Below are 19544 nucleotides of genomic sequence, written 5' to 3'. Positions count from 1 at the left end.
ACAACACAAAACACTGTTGCTTTATGTCAGTTTTATTTTATTTGTTTTTTATCTTACATTTTGGAAATGTACACCCAGTTGTTGTTTTTATTTAATTTTTTTTGGGGGGGGGCCCCAAGAGAGTGGGGCTCTAAGCTATAGCTTGTTTAGCTTATACGTAAACTGGCGGGCTACTATGGCAAACTCTTCCATCACCTTCCCAGGCCAGAAGTCTTTGTGGGCAAAGAGAAAGTGGTGGCTGCTACGAGAGCAGCCAGCAAGGGATGGGACTCACCTGAGGCATGTATAATTCCATACTTGCTCCTGGTTCTCCACTAGCTCTGCGGAGACCACGAGGTCATCAGGGACGAGGTGTTTTGCCAGATCATCAAACAGATCACGGACAACAACAGCACCAAGACGTACGTGAGTCTCTGGTAACAACCTGCAGGCCTGTGCACAGTGGTGTCTGGAGGGGGAAGGGGGGGGGCCTTCCATCCAGTAGAAGCACATGGCCTGTAAACCACCAGAAAAATGCAATTATCGATGTTTCTAACCTTAAATTCAGTTATCTTCCTTTCAACCTGTTTGAGATTAAAAGAATAATAATGCCCACATGTAAATTCATCACTTTCGTGCACATTTATCATAATGCACAGAGCCTAGGGCTTGCCGATCAAAAGGTTGACGGTTCAAATCCTCGCGACGGGGTGAGCTCCCTTTGTTTGGTCCCAGCTCCTGCCAACCTAGCAGTTCGAAAGCATGTCAAGTACAAGTAGATAAATAGGTACCGCTCCAGTGGGAAGGTAAATGGTGTTTCCGTGTGCTGCTCTGGCCACATGACCCAGAAGCTGTCTGCGGACAAACGCCGGCTCCCTCGGCCTATAGAGCAAGATGAGCGCCACAACCCCAGAGTCGTCCGCGACTGGACCTAATGGTCAGGGGTCCCTTTACCTTTACCTTACACCTTTGTGTATGCAACTTTCCCTAACGTAGCACATTTTTTTCAATGCTCTTTTCACTGATATTTGCATTTCTGTCTACAACTGTACCCTACTAAAGTGGTACCTCCGCTTACAAACGCTTCTGGTTACGAACGCTTCAGGTTATGAGCTCCGCTAACTCGGAAGTAGCTGCTCCTGGTTGCAAACTTTGCCCCAGGATGCGAACGGAAATCGCACGCCAGAGGCCCCATTTGCGAAAGCGCGCCTCAGGATAAGAATTGTTTCAGCTTAAGAACGGACCTCCGGAACAAATTAAGTTTGTAACCAGAGGTACCACTGTACATGCATTTTCACACGGCTGCAGAATTTGGAGTACTTCCAGTTTTGAAGGGTGGCTGTGTTTTAATTCGCACCTAGTTTCAGAAGAGTGCAAAATTGGGCAGGTTTGTCATTAAAGGTGAACCGGATAGCATCGTTCTGCCCGGACACTGAGGTCCAGCGCTGAGGGCCTTCTGGCGGTTCCCTCGCTGTGAGAAGCCAAGTTACAGAGGGCCTTCTCGGTAGTGGCACCCGCCCTGTGGAACCGCCCTCCCACCAGATGTCAAAGAGAAAACCAACTACCAGACTTTTAGGAGACATCTGAAAGCAGCCCTGTTTAGGGAAGCTTTTAATGTTTAATAGATTTATTGTATTTTAACATTCTTTTGGAAGCCGCCCAGAGTGGCAGGGGTATAAATAAATTATTATTATTATTAGTAGTAGTAGTAGTAGTAGTCCCCGTTCCTAGTGATGAGTGCCCCCCCTGGCCCCCATTGCCACAGGAGTCTCCTCTGTCTGCTCTTCTGACCTTCCCAAATCATGCTGAGCCAGAAGTCCTCACATCATCAGGGATATAGAGTGCTTCCGATGTCAAAAGGTGCCTACATATTGTAGGGGGGGGGAGAGGAGGAAGGAAGGGGGAGGAGAGAGGGATAGTACCACTCCAAACTGCATCCCAAGTGAGGCTTGTCTTTGGTACCCTGCTCTGTTTGTTCATTTCTTGCATACTATTTTAACAGCCCCCAATTCCCTTCTTTGGGGTGGGGTTTCACGCAGGGACAGCTGCCAGAAAGGTTGGAGGCTGCTCTACATCCTGAGTGCCTATTACAGATGCTCTGAAGTCCTCCGACCGTATTTGCTGCAGTTCCTCCAAGAAATCTGCAACAGTCCCAGCTTGCATTTCCAAGGTGAGATATTGGGAGATTTCACCCCTGGGGACCATCTGGTCAACCAGTCACAAGGTTACATATGCGCTGTCCTGGCTGAGAAAGAGCCATGCCTCACTGGTGGAGCATCTGCTCTGCATGCAGAAGGACCCATGGAACCACAGAATTGTAGAGCTGGAAGGGATCCTGAGGGTCATCTAGTCCAACCCCCTGCAATGCAACCCCAGATTTCAATCCCAAACATTTGCACGTCGGATTGAGAAAGATTCCTGGTCTGAAGCCCTGGAGAGTTGCTGCCAGCCACTGTGGACAATATTAAGCTATATCAGCCTTTCTCAACCTTGGGGCCCCTAATGTTATTGAACTACAATTCCCATCATCCCTAGTGAGAAGGGCCAGGGAAAAGGGTTAGATACCAGGAAGAAAATGGTGGCTGCGTCTGCCTGCCCTCATCCATCAGGCTGCCCCGTTTGGAACGCTTTCTTTGCCGCTGCCCATCGCTCATTAATAAATGGAAATGAGTCCATCTGTTCAGCTCTTAGAAGGCAGCTTCAGTCGGAAGGCAGCTCACCTGTCGCAGCCGGTGGTTATTTCCTCATTAAAAGACGCAGGTTCCAAAACTGGCTCCAGTGGCTTCAGGGTGGAAAGGAATATTGGCAAAGATAGATGATGACTCCCCCCTCCCCAAGCTAGGCTGTTAGCTGAGGATGTCCCATTAGAATCCTGTCTGCCCCACAGATGGTCTTCGTACCACAGAGGTTTTGGAGCTTGGAAGATGTGGAACGTGAAAAACTAGGCAGGGAGTTTTTAATCCATCTGTCAGTGCACCAGGGTGAATTTCAGGTTGTGGTGGCCTGCCAAATCTTGAATGCACCTGATGGTAGCAAATATGTGCCATCAGCTCAGCACAAGCTGAATCAGCTAGAAGGGTAGGATTTCCCCCCGGCTGCTCTATGCCAAAGCAATCATGTGCATTCACACTTACTGCTGAAATTGAGTCTTCCATATAATTCAGTGCAAATAGCGGTCCCAGGTTGCCCCCAAGGCAACCTCCCCCCCCCCCGGCCATCTTTGTTCACTCACTCCAGGTGACAGCAATATCAGTTGCGTTTCAGTGTTTTCTGGGTTCTCCTCCAGCATGTTTTCCAATCTGCTTTGTAGCATTTGGGTCTGGTCAGTTGTATTGTATATAGCCAAAGGCCTTTACAATGGATGACAGAGAATAAAAGGGGGGGGGGAAATTCCTCTAAGATCTTACAACGTAGCCTGTAGCAGCTTGCAACATAAAAAGAAATTCACAGCATTAAATTTTAAAATTGGAATGCATTCACATACCTGGAAAAAAGGGACAGGTGGTGCTGTGGGTTAAACCACAGAGTCTAGGGCTTGCTGATCAGAAGGTCGGCGGTTCGAATCCCTGCCACGGGGTGAGCTCCCGTTGCTCGGTCCCAGCTCCTGCCCACCTAGCAGTTCGAAAGCACGTCAAAGTGCAAGTAGATAAATAGGTACCACTCCAGCGGGAAGGTAAACGGCGTTTCCGTGCGCTGCTCTAGTTCGCCAGAAGCGGCTTTGTCATGCTGGCCACATGACCCGGAAGCTGTACGCCGGCTCCCTCGGCCAGTAAAGCGAGATGAGCGCCGCAACCCCAGAGTCGGACACGACTGGATCTAATGGTCAGGGGTCCCTTTACCTTTACCACATACCTGGAACGGTGCTGCTTGGCTCCCTGTGCAAATTTGGCTCCCCGGTGTGTAATGTATAGATGTTTATCTGCTAGGAGTTCAACTGTCATTTCCTGTGTGGATCGACCTGGAAACCAATTAAGGGTTGGTGATATAAATTTTCCTCTGGGCGTTGTATACAGGGGGCAAATCAGCAGATAGAGTGTGATGTCCTCTACCTGATTGCATCCATATATGCATTTGCGATCCATAAGGGGAATTCCCCTATAATCTCCCCTCTAAATATGCCGAGGGCATCTGTTGGAATCTTAGTTCTGCAAAGGCCCTGCGTAGTTGTGGGACGGTCAGAGTCTCAAGGTAACGGGGCCTTGAGTGAGTGGTCTTAATTTGGGGGTACAAAGCAGAGTAATGGGCAGCAATGATGGAGGCTCTGTCTTGGTTGGCAGCCTGATCAAAAATCCAATTTCTAAGGTCATGTGGGCTTAAGGGCAAAGTAGTTCTCCAGATCCTGAAGTTGAGGCTCCAGTACTTTGGCCACCTCATGAGAAGAGAAGACTCCCTAGAAAAGACCCTGATGTTGGGAAAGATGAAGGGCACAAGGAGAAGGGGACGACAGAGGATGAGATGGTTGGACAGTGTTCTCGAAGCTACTAACATGAGTTTGGCCAAACTGCGAGAGGCAGTGAAGGATAGGCGTGCCTGGCGTGCTCTGGTCCATGGGGTCATGAAGAGTCGGACATGACTGAATGACTGAACAACAAAAAGTTCTCCATTTGAAGTTTCTAAGCATTTGGGAGACAGTGTGTGTGTGTAAATAAAATGCAGTTGCAGTGCCGGCCTCTCCAGTTTGCACAGGCAAAATGCTACCAAGGCTTTTCAGGGCTGCTGTACCATTAACTAAAAGCTTCCTGTTCATTAGTTCTACCCATTTTATTTCTCCCTGTTCAGTAGAGCTGGGGATGCTTGGTGTCACCCAATTGCTATTTTATTAGTAAGCATCTGTTTGCACCTGTAGGCCTTTTAGCCTACAGTGCTTTGCCCTCTGCATTGTCTTTACAAGCAGGCCTAGGTGAGTCTAGAGAGCTGAATCTCTCTACAGCATCTGAGAAATCTGGAGCCCCACATTTCACTTCTCCTCTAGGATGCTTCCTCTCTCGCACACACTTTCTGTCTCTGCCTCTCTCTCATATTTGTTTCATGGTCTCCATCAGGCATCGCCAAGGCATGTGAGCAGAACCTGCAGAAAACCTTTCAGTTTGGTGGCCGCTGCGAGTTCCCCAGTAACATGGAGCTCAAAGCCATGGTGGTGAGTGCCCTGCAAGTCCCATGAGCGCTTTGCTGGATATTATTGGGGGGGGGGGGTTTACACCAGAAGGAGAATGGCTTCCAAACAGGGATGGGTGGTGCTGTGGTTTTGTGTTTAAGAACTGTTTTCTGTTTCTGTTACAGTATTTGAATGCTGTAAGTGTTGATGGGCCTTTTTAAAAACATGCTGTTTCAATTATTGGGCACACTGCTGGTGTGCCCTATGGACAAGCCTGCCGGTGGCATGGTTGTGTGATTTGGGAACTGGGAGTGACCCACCAGCAGTCCGCTTTGGGGGCACATGCATTCAAATCGCAGTTCAAATCCATGTTGGGGCTCACAGCAGGTTCAGATCTCCAAGTAGTCAACTTTCAGGTCTGTTATCTGGCCTGAGTAGATGCCTAGCATAGTCTAGGGCAGTCGTGGGTTCATTTCCAGAAAAAAAAATAGTCAGGTTCTTGACTGTCTGGGTTCTGGAACCTTAAGGGAGCTGGCAGTCAGCCCTAGCAGGAGAAAGCAAGTGTGGACATTATATCAGGAAGGAGCTGAGTTCCAGAGTAAGCGGCAGATGAGCATTAGAGGGGCAGCCATGTAATCACAGCCAGTTACTGGAGCAGGAGCTGAGGTCATGGCCTCATACCAGTAATGAGTTATTCTGACTAAGAAGGGAGCTCTAAGACCAGGGCTTTATAGGGCCTGGTGGGCAAGGATTGGCCCTGGAGCATCAGCTGACTGATGGATCATGGAAGGCTGGTACTGCAGTCTAGAGGGCACCCTTGAGGCACAGAGCTCAAATCTCCCAGCCTTGCAGTGCTGATGGGATGCAAACAGGTGAGTCACCAGAGCCTGACTCCTAGCAGTAAGGTCCTCTGGCTAATACGTTTCTGGGGTTGAACCACCTCTAAACACGGTTTATGATTCGGGGTAGGTGCATCAACCTCTTTCCATTCCATGACAGTTTCGCACACCCTCAACAATCGTTAAGTCTGTTCCATCCTGTTTTCTCCTATTTTTTTTAAAAAAGATACACATTTTAACCATTTTTCCTTAACCATGCTTTCCTTAAAGTACGCGTTTTGTATATTATTTTATATACATTTTCCTGCATTTCCCCCATGCTTTTCAGCACATTTCCCTCTAAAATACACATCCCAGCAAAATACGCATTGTTGGGTGCACATTTCTGAAGCAGGAGTGCACTGCAGCATTCGGAAGAGTGTGCGATCTGATGGTTAGCTGCTTCTCACTTTGCATATAAATGCAGGGATTATCAAATAAGTTAGTTTACTTTAAAATGCAGAATTCTCCTCCATTTTTACTTATGACCCATGAACTTTGTCTTTCCTTCCTTCCTTTGCAAAGGCCGGAAGGAGCTCCAAGCGGCAGCTGTTCCTCTTACCGGGAGGGATTGAGAGGCACCTCAAGATCAAAACTTGTTCGGTGAGTGGAAGAGGAAGGGTCTCTCATCCCCATAGAACAGGGAAGGGGAATTTCAGGCCCAGTGGCCAAACCTTGACCCTCCAGGCCTCTCTGTGGCCCTTAGGACTCTCCCAAGCCCACAACTGCACCCTGGCCATGCCCCCTCACCACCCCTGCTTTCAGTGTTTTTGCCTGGGTGGAACTGAGTCTTTGAACTCTGATAACATTTCTTGCATAGAGTCATAGAATCATGACCTACGGGTCATCTGGTCCAGCCGGATGCCGAATTGCCAGATGTGTGTGAGTGTGTTTGCAGGACACACATTATTTTTGTGATTGTAGGTTGTTTTAAATTTTTCTTTCTCCATGCTAACTGCCCACAACAGTTGTGACTTAATCAGCTTGCCAGAGCTTCCTTCATTACCATCTTCAAATGTAAAAACAATTCAAGTTGGGGATTAGCGTCTTGCCCTCTCTCAGATTCATATTTTCCTTCCATCTCCTTAAAAAAAAAATCCAGCTTGCAGAAGAGATCTGTATGGTTTCAAAGTTTGTATTCCTTGCTTATGAACTTTGACATTCTTTAAAATAGCAGAAAGTGCCCGGTGCTGCCCAGGAATTCTAATAAACCTAAACCTATTGTTATTTTTAAATGGATAGTATAAATTAAGAGTTTTGGGGCTGTGCGTGCACACACTGTGTCTCTCTCATACACAACAACATATTGCATCTGAAGGCATCCAAACATAGCTAAAAACTACCTCCTTCACCTCAGGAAACCTCATTTGTAACTGCCACGTCCGTTTGGGCGAAGTCATGGTGAGGTCATGTTTTGGTCCACCATCTTGTTTCAAATTGTGGCCAGTTAGCTGTTTTTTAAGTTGTTTTAATCATTGTCTTATATTTGTTGTTAGCCGCCCTGAGCTCGGTTTTTGGATTGGGAAGGGCGGGGTAGAAATAAAAATTTATTTATTTATTTATTTATTTATTTATTTATTTATTTATTTATTTCCAGGTTGCGCTGGATGTGATAGAGGAGTTATGCTACGAGATGGGACTACGCCGCCCTGAGGCCTTTGACGAATACATCATTTTTGCTGTCGCCAACAGAAGTGAGTCCTGCCGGGCCCCAGAGGAGAGAATCCCTCAGTCCAAAGACCAGGGATAAACGTATCGTCCCACTCTATGTATTTTGTTCAAACTACGAATTTCAGGATCGGATCACATTACAGACCTAAACTAGGTTTACTAATCTCCTGGTGGACTATAAGCACCTGGGAAGAGTCTGGCTGCTGGATCAGGCCAAAGGCCAATCTGGTCCAGCACCCTCCTTTCATAGGAGCCAAGCAGACGCTTATGGGATCCTGCAAATGGAATCTGAGTGCAACAACTGGTATTCAGATCATACCACCTCCAACAGCAGAGGTGGAACACAGTGTTACCCTCCATGAATACACCACGAAATTACCCAACCCCCCCCCCAAAACTAACCATTTCAATAACTTTGCTATGAAGCTTCCTAGTAGCACCCCAACAATATGTGCATTGGCTTTCATGGACAGATTAGCACAGACATCTGAGTTCTAAAGAGTCACTGCACAAAAATGACCAAATTCCGATAAATTTATTGCCTGTCATATGTTGTTTCAGTAGGACACCAGGCGTATAATTTTGTAGGCTATATTATCATCCTTGCTTGTGAAAATTCACCCGGTCGCGCCTGAAATGTTATTTCTTTTTACGGTGCCGGACTTTATCTGGAAAATGTCTACCACCACCTGTTGGTGGAGGGCTGTAAAAACATCCTTTTGGCCATGTAGGAAAAGAGCAGTCGGCCCCCCCCACCCTTTAGCAAAATCACCAGTCTACATTTGGAAGGTGGGGGGGCAGACTGTACACCGGGTGAATGCAGCCACCCACCTCACCAGGAATACCAGGCTGCTTTAAAAATCCGATCCGTGCCATTTCGCCCACGCAGATCAGAATGTTCGGCCTTTGAACAAAAAGGAGTACATCCTTGATGTTGCCGTGGAAATGGAGAACGTGGACAGTGGCTTCATGTTCTGGTATCGGCGCGTCATCTGGGCCCAGCCGCTAAAGTTTGACAATGAGCTCTATGTCACCATGCACTACAACCAGGTGAGACCTTTGCAGCAAAGAAAAGGGAAAGCTTTCAGAGAGGATCAGACGAGTGCAGGTCTTGTTCCTTCTCAAAATGACTCACAGGTAGGTTTCCTTCCAGGTCTTGGTGACGGTGACATTTGTTTGGGCAGGAAGGCATTTTTGACCAGGACACGTCGACCAGTGACTCTGCAGCCTATTTTTACTTGGTTTGAAATGGTCAGAGACTCTGAAGCTGCCTTTCTCCCCCCCCCTCTAAGCCTTCTATAAAATGGGTGGTCCCAAAATACGACAGGGTCTTACAAGACTTAACAGGTTTGTTGTGTCAATAAACCCTGGTGGAGCAGAGCTCAGATTACGAGAGCCAGGGTGGTGTAGTGGTTAGAGCAATGTTTCCCAAACTTGGGTCTCCAGCTGTTTTTGGACTACAGTTCCCATCATTCCTAACCACTGCTCCTGATAGATAGGGATGGTGGGACTTGTAGTCCAAAAACAGCTGGAGACCCAGGTTTGGGAAACCCTGTATTTTTGTGTTTTGATATTCTAAACCGCCCTGTGATGTTCGGATGAAGGGCAGTATAGAAATCTAAATAATAATACAATAACAATTTATTCGACCGTCAGTCAGAACACAATCATCCATACAAATTTTAAAACCTGAGACAACTCAGAGGGGTTTACACTAAAACATACACTTAAAGTAGATTATACATAAAGACCCATATCAATACTATCGATTTTAACCTTACGTTGTTTAAGGGCCAAAAAAAGAAATTTGGCCACCTCAAAGGTTGTGGTACCAGTAAAATTATTCACCAAAAACGAAACCTGACATCTAAATAATCTAAATAACAAACAAACAAACAAACGAACATAATTATGCACACATGGCTATAGAGAGGAAGGGAGTATTTCAAACAGTGATTAGAAAGATTTATAACCCAATAAAGTTCCCCAACCGGGTGCCATGTCAAAGGCAGGAAGTAGTCTGTGACATTTCTCAAGGTACAGACTAAGGAACAGCTCCTCTGGATGGTAGCGGAATCCATGAAGATTCCACCTTACAAGATCGTAGTATATACATCGTTTCAAATATATGGAAGCTGCAAATGCTACTTAATTATTATTCGTATTTATGACTCCTCCTCTCGTTCCCTCAGGTTCTCCCTGATTATCTCAAGGGGCTCTTCAACACTCTTCCTCCCATGAGGCCGAGTGAGCAACAGTTCCAGCAAGTCTCCAAGCTGGCTGCTCTGCAGCACCGAGCAAAGGACAGCTTCTACCTGCCTACCGTGTAGGTGCCCTGTAGGTTAGGGGGCTGCGGGGACAGGGCGAAAAGGGGACATGCCCCCCCTCCAACCAGGAAGCAATTCTGAGCTGGCAGGTGCTAGGGGGCTGCTTCTCATGCTCTGCCTCGATCACCGAGGCCCTCTTACATGGCTCCCCAAGCCCGTGAGGTCTGGTCGGCCTTTACTAGGGATCAAGCCATGATTGTGGCAGGTCCCACCCTATGGAACTTCCTGCCAGTAGACGTTTGGCAAGACGCCTTCCTGTTCTCCTTTTAGACCTCCAGTGGAAGACAGGAGTGCCTGGCGTGCTCTGGTCCATGGGGTCACGAATGACTAAACAACAACAACAACAAAACTGTGCAGGCCTTTGCAATATGCGTTTCTTTTTACCAACCAGGTCACCCTGATATTTGTTGGACTCCAACTCCCATCAGCCCCACAGCAAGCAAGACCAGCAGTAGTGGATGATGGGAGTTGGAGTCCAACAACTTCCGGAAGCCTCCGGGTTGGGGGAAACGGTCCTGACTGAAATAATTTTAATTGCATGAAGCATCTTGTTTTGAAGCTGTCTAAGACAACCTTCTCCATTCTGCTGCCCTCCAGATGTTGTTGGACTCCAAATCCCATCAGCCCCAGCCACGATGGCCAATAGTCAAGGATGGTGGGCGCTGTAGTCCAATAACAGCAGGAGGGCTTCTGGTTCTGCACCCCATCCTAGGTGGTTTATGACTTCTTCTCTTCTCGTGTTTCTGCTTCCTCATCCCAGGCGGGAAGTTCAGGACTACATCCCGCCCCAGTTCTACCATCTGCAGAAGGCCCAGTCGTGGCTGGACATGGTCATGCACCACATGCAGCAAGCGCAGGCCTTGAGTGCCCACCAAGCTCGGGCACAGTTCCTAGGTAAGATGTTGGCTTTCAAGGAAGTGGCATTAATTGACCCAGGGGGCATGGCACTGGGAAGGTCTTGCCCATGTAAACAGAGGGAGTGCCAACCAGCCAAAGTTAAAGAAATGAGCCGTAATAAAAGGGACTGGCTGCCTTGGTTGAACCAGTGCAGTAGGGTGGAAGCTTTTTCGGGCCAAGGGCCACATCAGCCCAGTAGAAAGCTATCAGGGGCCACGTTCAGTTAGTGGGCAGTCCAGACCCACTCACATACACAAAGCTACTGTATTTCCCATTGTCACAGAGGCATTCATTTATTCCTTAGCAACTCCACTCAAGGTTCACCTTCCATTTTCTTCAATTCTTTCTACAAAGTTTGTTTGTTTAAAAAAAGCTAAATAAATAAAAAGCTCACCAACACCATTCATCTGTCCCGACTGCACAAAAGGCACAAAGAACTCAGCAATCCCAGTAGAACGCTGCACGTATGAGCTGCAAGCTGTTTAAAGCCCCAAGCTTCAAAATGCACTTGCACCCCAAAAATTATGCGCATGCAATTGCAGAATGCATGAGCTCCTTTTTTTGCAAGGAGCACAAATCTGCTGAAATGATCTTCTTGCAACAGATCCTCTTGGAGAGAAAGAAGCTACAGTTGCACACATAGTACAGCACCAAAGCCCCTTTCTCGCCACACTGAACAGGTAGCGGTAGGACCCAGAGAGCAGGTGGAATCTAGCTTAGAGCACCTTGCCTACTGGATGGGGTGGGGGTGGGGTTCTCCACTCCTGAACTTGAATAAAGAAAAAGCCCTGTCGGATTAGACCCAGGCAGGTCCATCTGGCCCAGCACCATTTCCAAGAGCAGCCAGTCAGATACTTCCAAGAAATGCCAGCCAGTCAGATAACTTCCAAGATAGGATATTAAGGAGGCAACAAACTGAGTTTCACTGCATCCAAAAGTGAAAGTTCTATTTAGGCATCATGGTACATAGGTGCTGTTAGATTTCTTCCACCTTCCTGGATTGTTTAATCCATGGGTAGGCAAACTAAGTCCCGGGGGCTGGATCCAGCCCAATCACCTTCTAAATTTGGCCTGCGGGCGGTCCGGGAATCAGTGTGTTTTTACATGAGTAGAATATGTCCTTTTATTTAAAATGCATCTCTGGGTTATTTGTGGGGCGTAGGAATATGTTTATTTATTTTTCTTCCAAAATATAATCCCGCCTCCCACAAGGTCTGAGGGACAGTGGACTGGCCCCCTGCTGAAAAAGTGTGCTGGCCTCTGGTCTAATCTCCTTCTACAGTTGTACCTTGGAAGTCGAACAGAATCTGTTCCAGAAGTCTGTTCAACTTCCAAAACATTCGAAAACCAAAACGCGGCTTCTGATTGGCTGCAGTAAGTTCCTGTAGCCAATCAGAAGCTGCAGATGCCCCATCGGACATTCAGCTTACAAAAATAGTTTGCAAACTTCTGGGTTTGTGGCGTTTGGGAGCCACAACGTTCGAGAACTAAGCTGTTCAAAAACCAAGGTACAACTGTAAAGCCATCTTAAGTAGTGACAATCATTGGCACACCTTGCAGCAGTGAAAACACACACACACACTCAATGAGACAAAGCTGCCCCTCCATCGGGTGAACAAAATCCTTCCTCTAAGGTAGTTGGTTTTGTTCCAACACTGCCCAGAATGTGCTGAAAATGTTTACTGTAAAACATGCACATTCTGCTTTGCAAGTGAGGTGAGAAAAGTTACCGGCTCACAAGAAATTATGTAGTCTAGCTGAAAATCTGGTTAGCCATGTGAGAACAGGTGGCTTTGCTAGAGAGGCCATTGTCTGGATCCAACAGGCTTTTATTACGCTCTTAATTCCATAAGGGAGAAAACCCCTTTCTCCTGATCAAACTGAAGTTGTCTCTTGCCCCAGTAATATTTCACAATAATGATGGTGTTGCAGATCATTACAATTCCACTCCCCCCCTCCAGGGCTCCTGAGCGCTTTCCCCATGTTCGGCTCGTCCTTCTTCTACATCCAGAGCTGCAGCAACAACACCATCATCTCCCCCTGCATCTTGGCTGTGAACCAGAATGGACTCAACTTCCTGAACAAGGAAACCCACGTAGGTCTTGTGGATTGTCCCGACCCCCCCCCCCTTTCAGGCTGCTGTTCAGCAGGCAAAGCTGACTCCTGGCCCACGACAGCAAGTCCTGTTGCAAGTCCTGATGCTGTCCTGTTTGCTGTCGGGGCCTGACTCTGAATCTGTGCTAGTCAAGGGAAGAGGCTGTGGGTTTTGCACAGCAGCGTAAGCTAGCATGGTAACAGTGTTAGTGGATCTCTGTACATATATGTGTCTTTACTTCAAAGACCAGAAGAAAGGCTTATAGTAGGTAGCAATTGTTGTAAGAATATCAAGGTCATATATATATATATATATATATATATATATATATATATATATATATATATATATATATATATATAATAAAAATAAATGTTCATAAGTGTGCCAAGCAAACAAGGCCACATGTCTGAGGCAGACAGTCCTGAAACCATTTTGACTCTCAAAACTGACCAAATGTTTACCAAATGTTTCTCTGCAAGGAGGAAGGGGGTGAGGGAACCTTCCCATTGTCTCAGAAATTAAGTAATCACCACCTCAAAGGAATTGCCTGCCTACCCAGGAAAGGCAATCAGATAAGACATTATCATATAATTTTTTTAAAAAAATATTTTTATTTTGCTTTTAACATGACATGACATGACATGACGAAACACACTTAAAAAGACATCCACAATTCAACTATACATGTATATACTCCGCCGAGTATTATGACTTCCCTCCTTTTCCATCCTGGTTTTATACCTTCTCCTCATTCTTCCGTTTTCCTAAATTCATGTTTCCTTTTTATTAATTAAAATTACTATCTATTCTGTATTCCACTTTTACATTGCAAGTATAATATCCATACCTGTCTGTGTTTTCATATTTATACAATGATTTTTTAAATACTCAAAAAATTTACTCCAATCTGATTGAACCCTTTGATCGCTTTGGTTCCTTATTCTCCCAGTTAATTTTGCTAGTTCTACATATTCCAATAATTTTATGACATTATCATATAAATTGACAGGCGGGAGAAAAACAAACTTCTCAGATTTCTGTTAAAATTTGTTGGAGACCGCCTTTTTGTGATGTAGGTATGATGTATTGGGGAAGGTGGTTCTGGGATACACCCCTCTTCTGTGACATATGTATGATGTTTCTGGGGGTGGTCTTGAACTCCAGCAGGGGAAATTTCAAATGTCTATATAAGGGCAGCCACGCCTTTCTTCTGGATTCCTTCTTTGTTCTCCTGCGTGAGAGGAAGGATCCTGTTGCAACAGTTCAATGAAGACTTTGCTTCTCTTCTTTTTTTTTAATAATAATTTTTATTCATTTCATCCAATATAACAAAACAAACACACAACAACCAAAGCAAAACATAACATAACATAAACAGTTAAACACAACAATAAAATACACTATTTTTATCTAATTTTCTTAACATCTTAATGGGACTTCCTCCGGTCTTCCCTTCCTGGTTTCCATTTTAACTCCTATTTTAAGCAGGTTCATCTTCATATTTAAATTTCCTACCTCTTATTATCCATTTAATCAATTGTTCATTTTATAACCCATTCTTGCCTATTTTCTTAACTATCATATTTATTTTACCCCATCCTTCTTCTTTTTCTGCTGTTACTAGTGCTTCCAGGAACCCCTAGGTATATCCTCTGAATTTCTTATCTTAAACCTTGAAATCATATGTTCATTAACTTTTATAATTTTCCCCAACCCCTCTTCCTACCAGCAGCTTCTCCCCCCACATCCCAGCGAATTCCTTAAAACAGTTCAATAAAGACCTTGCTTCACAATCTTATCTGGTTGGCCTCTGTTATATTCTACCGATGGAGGACTCTACAAGGGCTGTTGTGTACCCCATAAGGGAAAAAGGGCCAGATTTTTGCTTATTACACAGTATTCAGCTTTGTCTTGTGTCTGGATACGGTAAACAAAGCATTCCTTTGAACTGCATGGGAAATGAGTTTTCCCATTAACCGGGACTCTGGAAGAAGCTGCGTTGCTGGGAACAGGAAACCTCTGAAGACTCTGCTGGGGTTTCACGTACTCTGCTGGTTGGGGTGTGGTGAACCAACAACTGACTTCCACAAGTCACTAGCAGGTATAACACGGCTCTTTCCTTCCTCTTCCAGGAACCCATTGTGACATTCTCCCTAAAAGAGATCCAGTCCACACGCACCCAACGGCCCTCGGCTGGATCCAGCTACCCCTACGTAGAGATCATGCTGGGGGGCTTGATGTCCCAAAGGATCACGCAGCTGCAGCTGGAACAGGTAAAGCAGGGGAACACCTGTCCTGAGGCAGCATAATTCCCCTGCAGCCAGTGGTGACTGGTACCCTTGGAACTGCCAGGGTGGAAGGCAGGGAGTCCAGGCAGTAGGCAGAACGACAGGTAGAGCCAATTATTTCTGGATTTGTCCCTATCCCCCTCCGTTCTGCAAAGGCAACATTGCCGCCGAGGAGGAGGAAGCTGACAAGGAGGTAGTCAAGTGGAGCTTGGCTGAGGGCAGGCTGAGTTTGTTGGGGCCTCAGGTACCAAAATGTATTGGCCCCATTGACCCTAAGAGATAAGCCTGCACAGCATTCGTCCTAATGAGCCAGCCTTGTGGCATGAGCCCAGCGAGAGGCACTTAGAAAGGCCTGCGGAGTTAGGGGCAACACCAAATTTTCACCTGAAGTTAGATCTGGGGTGACTTTGAGAATTCCACCTTGGGAAAAACATCCCGGGAATTTTGAGGGAAGCTGGAGCCGATTTGGTGAGACTCGCAGCATTTCTCAAGGGAGAGAGGGTGGGATCCATACATCCCCCGAAGGTGTTACGGCAAAGCAGTTTTTACCCCACAGCAGATTTTCAGCTTCCTCCTTTGACTGAAATGCCTGTGGAAAGTCCAGGAAAAAGTGATTAGTTGTGAGAATTCTAGCAAAATGTATCGGTGGGGTGACCTTGCATCTCCCTTTGTGGATCTGTGCCCTTTATATTCAGACTAGCAAGCTCATTTGTACAAAAATCTGATTGGGAAAATATTTGAGTAGGGTGTTTTGTTTTGTTCTTTGCATCCAGAAATGATTTGTTCATTTGGCTTTTATTTAAACTCCTGGCCTAAATTAAATCTCATGGGCACATTACAATGCTTGCAAACCAGACCTTCTTGTCCCACATTTTCAGAATCTAGCACAAGCTTTATAATTTATTATGCACATTTAGACTTTGTTGGAAATATGATGCAACTCTGCAAATATGCTTAACTCACATCATTCTCCTCCCCTCCCCTCTCTTTCTGTCTCCTCTGTCTTCTCCTGTCTCCTTCCACTGGCTCTGTGAAGCTTAACCTTCAGATGGTAGGTAGCATGCAATTGGGATGATAAAACTTACTTTAAAAAAAAATACCAGTGTATTGCATTTTCATGTGTTCAAAGCACTCTGCACAAATTATTTTGTAATATTTACAACAGCCCTGCAAGGTAGGTGAATATTGCTATTATGCAAAAGATGAGATTCAGACGGGTGACTCGTAACTTCATCTGTTAGCCACCACAATTGCACCATGCAAAGTCGTTATTCAGATCTCGAAAAAGCCATACACAAGTTTGCTAAGCTCATGTTGTTCCTGTCGGCATCTGGGGGTCGATAGGCCAGCTGGCTCAGCCCTAACTGGCTCATCTCCCTCTCATCCTTCATGCTGCAGAGATCCATCGAACTCTGGCTCTGACGTAAATAAGCGACTCAAGCTTGCTGACTTGAGCACACTTTACTTAGCAGAGTAAACTGCACAACAGAAGAGACTTGAAGCTGTAGATACATACTAAAACTATGGATTTATTTTACATAAATCACAACAAAGAAACATGTTGTCTCTCCTTGTCGTCTTCTTGGAGAGAGACTCAAAACAAAAGCAATACACAGAGCAGAAGTTCCGCTCATGGGACCCAGCAATCTGTGCTGGAAAGTAAACATCCATGTGACACGCAACAATCCCATGTCTGCAACAAAAGGTGGAATGGAATCTCCCAACAGTTCCTTGGCCTTTTAAAGCTTGGGAGTAGCGAATGTCATTTGTGAGTAGCGCACGTCATAGGCAAGGGAATATCAGGATATCAGGGCAGAGACATAAGGTGAGGGCAAGACCATGGAAAGCTTTGAAAAAGTAAAGATGAGGATCTGAAATGACTTTGTGCTGGAGAAGTGGCTTAAATTTCTCCAAAAAAGATTGGATGGACAGGATATGGTCCACGACACCCTCTGAATGTCTTCCTTATCATTTCAGTGTTATTAGAGCCTCTTAACAGAAAGATCAACTTGAATCTGTCTGGTTCCCCCATTTTAACTTTTGTAAACAGGCAGTTTCACTGTGGAGAGGTTTGATAACGCCAACAGATAGTGATGGCTAAGAAGGCGTCTTTAATACCTAGGGTGCAAACCTTTAGTATCTATGCATCTCATAATTAGTATTGTTTTGGTTTCTATGGATCTATTGTTGAATTTCTTAGAATGAACTGCCTTGCTACCTTAGCAAGACCATGTTATGGGACCAAAAATCCAAAAAGAATTAACGGGGAGCTTTTGCTGGATCTGACATCCATCTAATTCCATCTAAGCCCTGCTTAGTGGAGCTAGTAGCTTTTACGGCAGCGTCTCAACTAACGCCAAATCACCGTCCACCTTCTTGCTTTCCTTCCCTCTCCAGGGCCTGGAGCTTTGCCGAGTAATCGCCACCCACATGGAGAGCTTGCTGCACGCCCGCGAAAAGCGACTCACGCTCCCTCCGAGCGAGATCACGTTGTTGTGAATGGACTGGCCACACACCTCTTCCTTCCTCCCACTCTCTCTCTCTCTCTTGGCTGGCCCAATACGTTTTGGTACCTGAGGCAAGCCACAAAGTGGTGCTTCCCCCCAGGAAGGTTTGAGTGAATAAGGGGAGCAGGGTAAAGATCTACATTGGGAATGAGGGTAGGAGACCAGCAGCACCTCCTATTCGCCAAGAGGTCGCGATAGAGGTGGCATTGGGGAGGGCTGCCGAGGAGGAGGCAGATACAGCCTTGGAAAATAACTGGTGAATACCAATTAATCCTGAAGTCCCACCTGTGTGGGAGACTGCAAAAGGAAAATGGATGACTGCCTGAATTAAAAAAGCATGTGGGCCTTGACTCACTCTCTAGCCAAAAACCCTTTCAGCAGAGTTTAAAACAGAAATATGTGCAGTGTTTGTAATGTGTTGGAAATATAGGTTGCTAGACCTTTAAAATGTCCCATTATTAAGTGCTTGCAGTTTGCTTCTAGGAGTGAATAGACCACAATCTTAAGTAAGCTAGAATGAAATGCTTTATTTACAGTAATCAGCGGTCTCACTCAATGCTACAGCAGAAACAACACAGATAAAAACTTCATGAATACAAACATATGGAAAGTATTTTCACACATGGAGTCTGGGCTTAGGAGCTCCAGCCTTATGCATCTGGTCAGCAGTTATATGGTTCAAAAATAAGAGAGAGAGAAAGGAACAGGGTCAGGACCAATCTGAAACTTCTTTAGCATTTAAGAACTCTGTGATCCTTAACCCATTTCTTACTACTATGCACAGTTTTATGCAGATTTGGCTGCATAAATCTCCTGCAAACATCTGGCGTGTGTGTGTGTGCCAGGTTTGGGAAGACTCCACTGGTCTGTCCCTATAGGCTGCTATATATGAGAAGTCCTACTACACCAGGAGTTGAAGCCTGAGCCCAGATTCTCCTAATAAGAAATTTGAGGTGGGTGGATAGAACCTATGGAAGAACTACTGAGCTGGACCAGATCACGATGCCATCTGGCCTAGCACCCACTTTGCAACAGCTGTCAGCCAGATGTGCCTGGAAGCTTCCGAGCAAAGCATGATGATGAATCATCCGCTGTTTGTCCCCAGCCTCTGTCTGTTTACGTGCACAAGTTGTTTGCAAAGTTATTCACAAGTTCTGTTGTTTTTTTAACATACAGTACTTTGGTCCGGTTTCAAGAATATGGCTTTTTCTGCAACTTTGCTCTTTATTTTTATAAAAGCAACCAGTCTTCAGAAGAACTGGTATTGTGCTATTGGGGGAGAGAGAGAAAGAGAGAGAGAAGAAACAATTTATAGCTCACACCCTACCTGCTATTTTTTGTAATATTTTTGCACTCAAAATTGCGCTTTTTTGAGGGGGGTGTTATATTTGTTCACAATTTGAGCAAAATTAAAAGTGTCATTTTATGTCATACACTCATGGCTGCCTGGTCTTTTGCTCTTCACCTTTGAGGACAATAAAATCGCATTAGTCAACATTCCAAACACACATGTCAACAAGGGTGTGTGCCTGCCCCAGAATAAATGCAAAATAGTTATTGAAGATGCAATTCTACACAAGAGAGGTAGGAAACCTTTTTCAGGTTTAGGGCCGCAATCCCTAGGATTGTTCCTTTCCTCTTATTTGGTAATCCGTCTCGTACAAAAACTTCTTGGAATACATGTTGACCTAACAGAGGGGCACACCAGCAAAAAATACGGGAGCTTGTGAACACTTCCAAGCCCCCAAACATAGGTGGGACATGTAATTATATCAGAATGACTGCGTGGCTTATTCAACGGTTG

The 19544-nt window shown here is 45.6% G+C and overlaps 1 protein-coding gene across 1 annotated transcript in view; it reads left to right on the top strand.

The window, feature by feature from the left end:
• Window positions 1-17838, top strand: part of MYO15A (myosin XVA) — a 106430-nt gene extending 88592 nt beyond the window's left edge. The window contains exons 53-64 of the mRNA XM_033166496.1: window positions 319-401; window positions 2019-2149; window positions 5022-5116; window positions 6478-6555; window positions 7550-7646; window positions 8513-8673; window positions 9816-9949; window positions 10711-10844; window positions 12809-12942; window positions 15078-15218; window positions 16270-16284; window positions 17631-17838. Coding sequence (XP_033022387.1) covers window positions 319-401; window positions 2019-2149; window positions 5022-5116; window positions 6478-6555; window positions 7550-7646; window positions 8513-8673; window positions 9816-9949; window positions 10711-10844; window positions 12809-12942; window positions 15078-15218; window positions 16270-16284; window positions 17631-17732 — 1305 coding nt within the window. The 3' untranslated portion in view covers window positions 17733-17838. The remainder of the gene's footprint in view (window positions 1-318; window positions 402-2018; window positions 2150-5021; window positions 5117-6477; window positions 6556-7549; window positions 7647-8512; window positions 8674-9815; window positions 9950-10710; window positions 10845-12808; window positions 12943-15077; window positions 15219-16269; window positions 16285-17630) is intronic.
• The last annotated feature ends 1706 nt before the right edge of the window (window positions 17839-19544 follow it).

This window comes from Lacerta agilis, chromosome 13 (assembly GCF_009819535.1).
Source record: "Lacerta agilis isolate rLacAgi1 chromosome 13, rLacAgi1.pri, whole genome shotgun sequence".
NCBI lineage: Eukaryota > Metazoa > Chordata > Lepidosauria > Squamata > Lacertidae > Lacerta > Lacerta agilis.
Note: the sequence above shows the minus strand (reverse complement) of the source record. Positions and strands in the feature narration are given on the sequence as shown.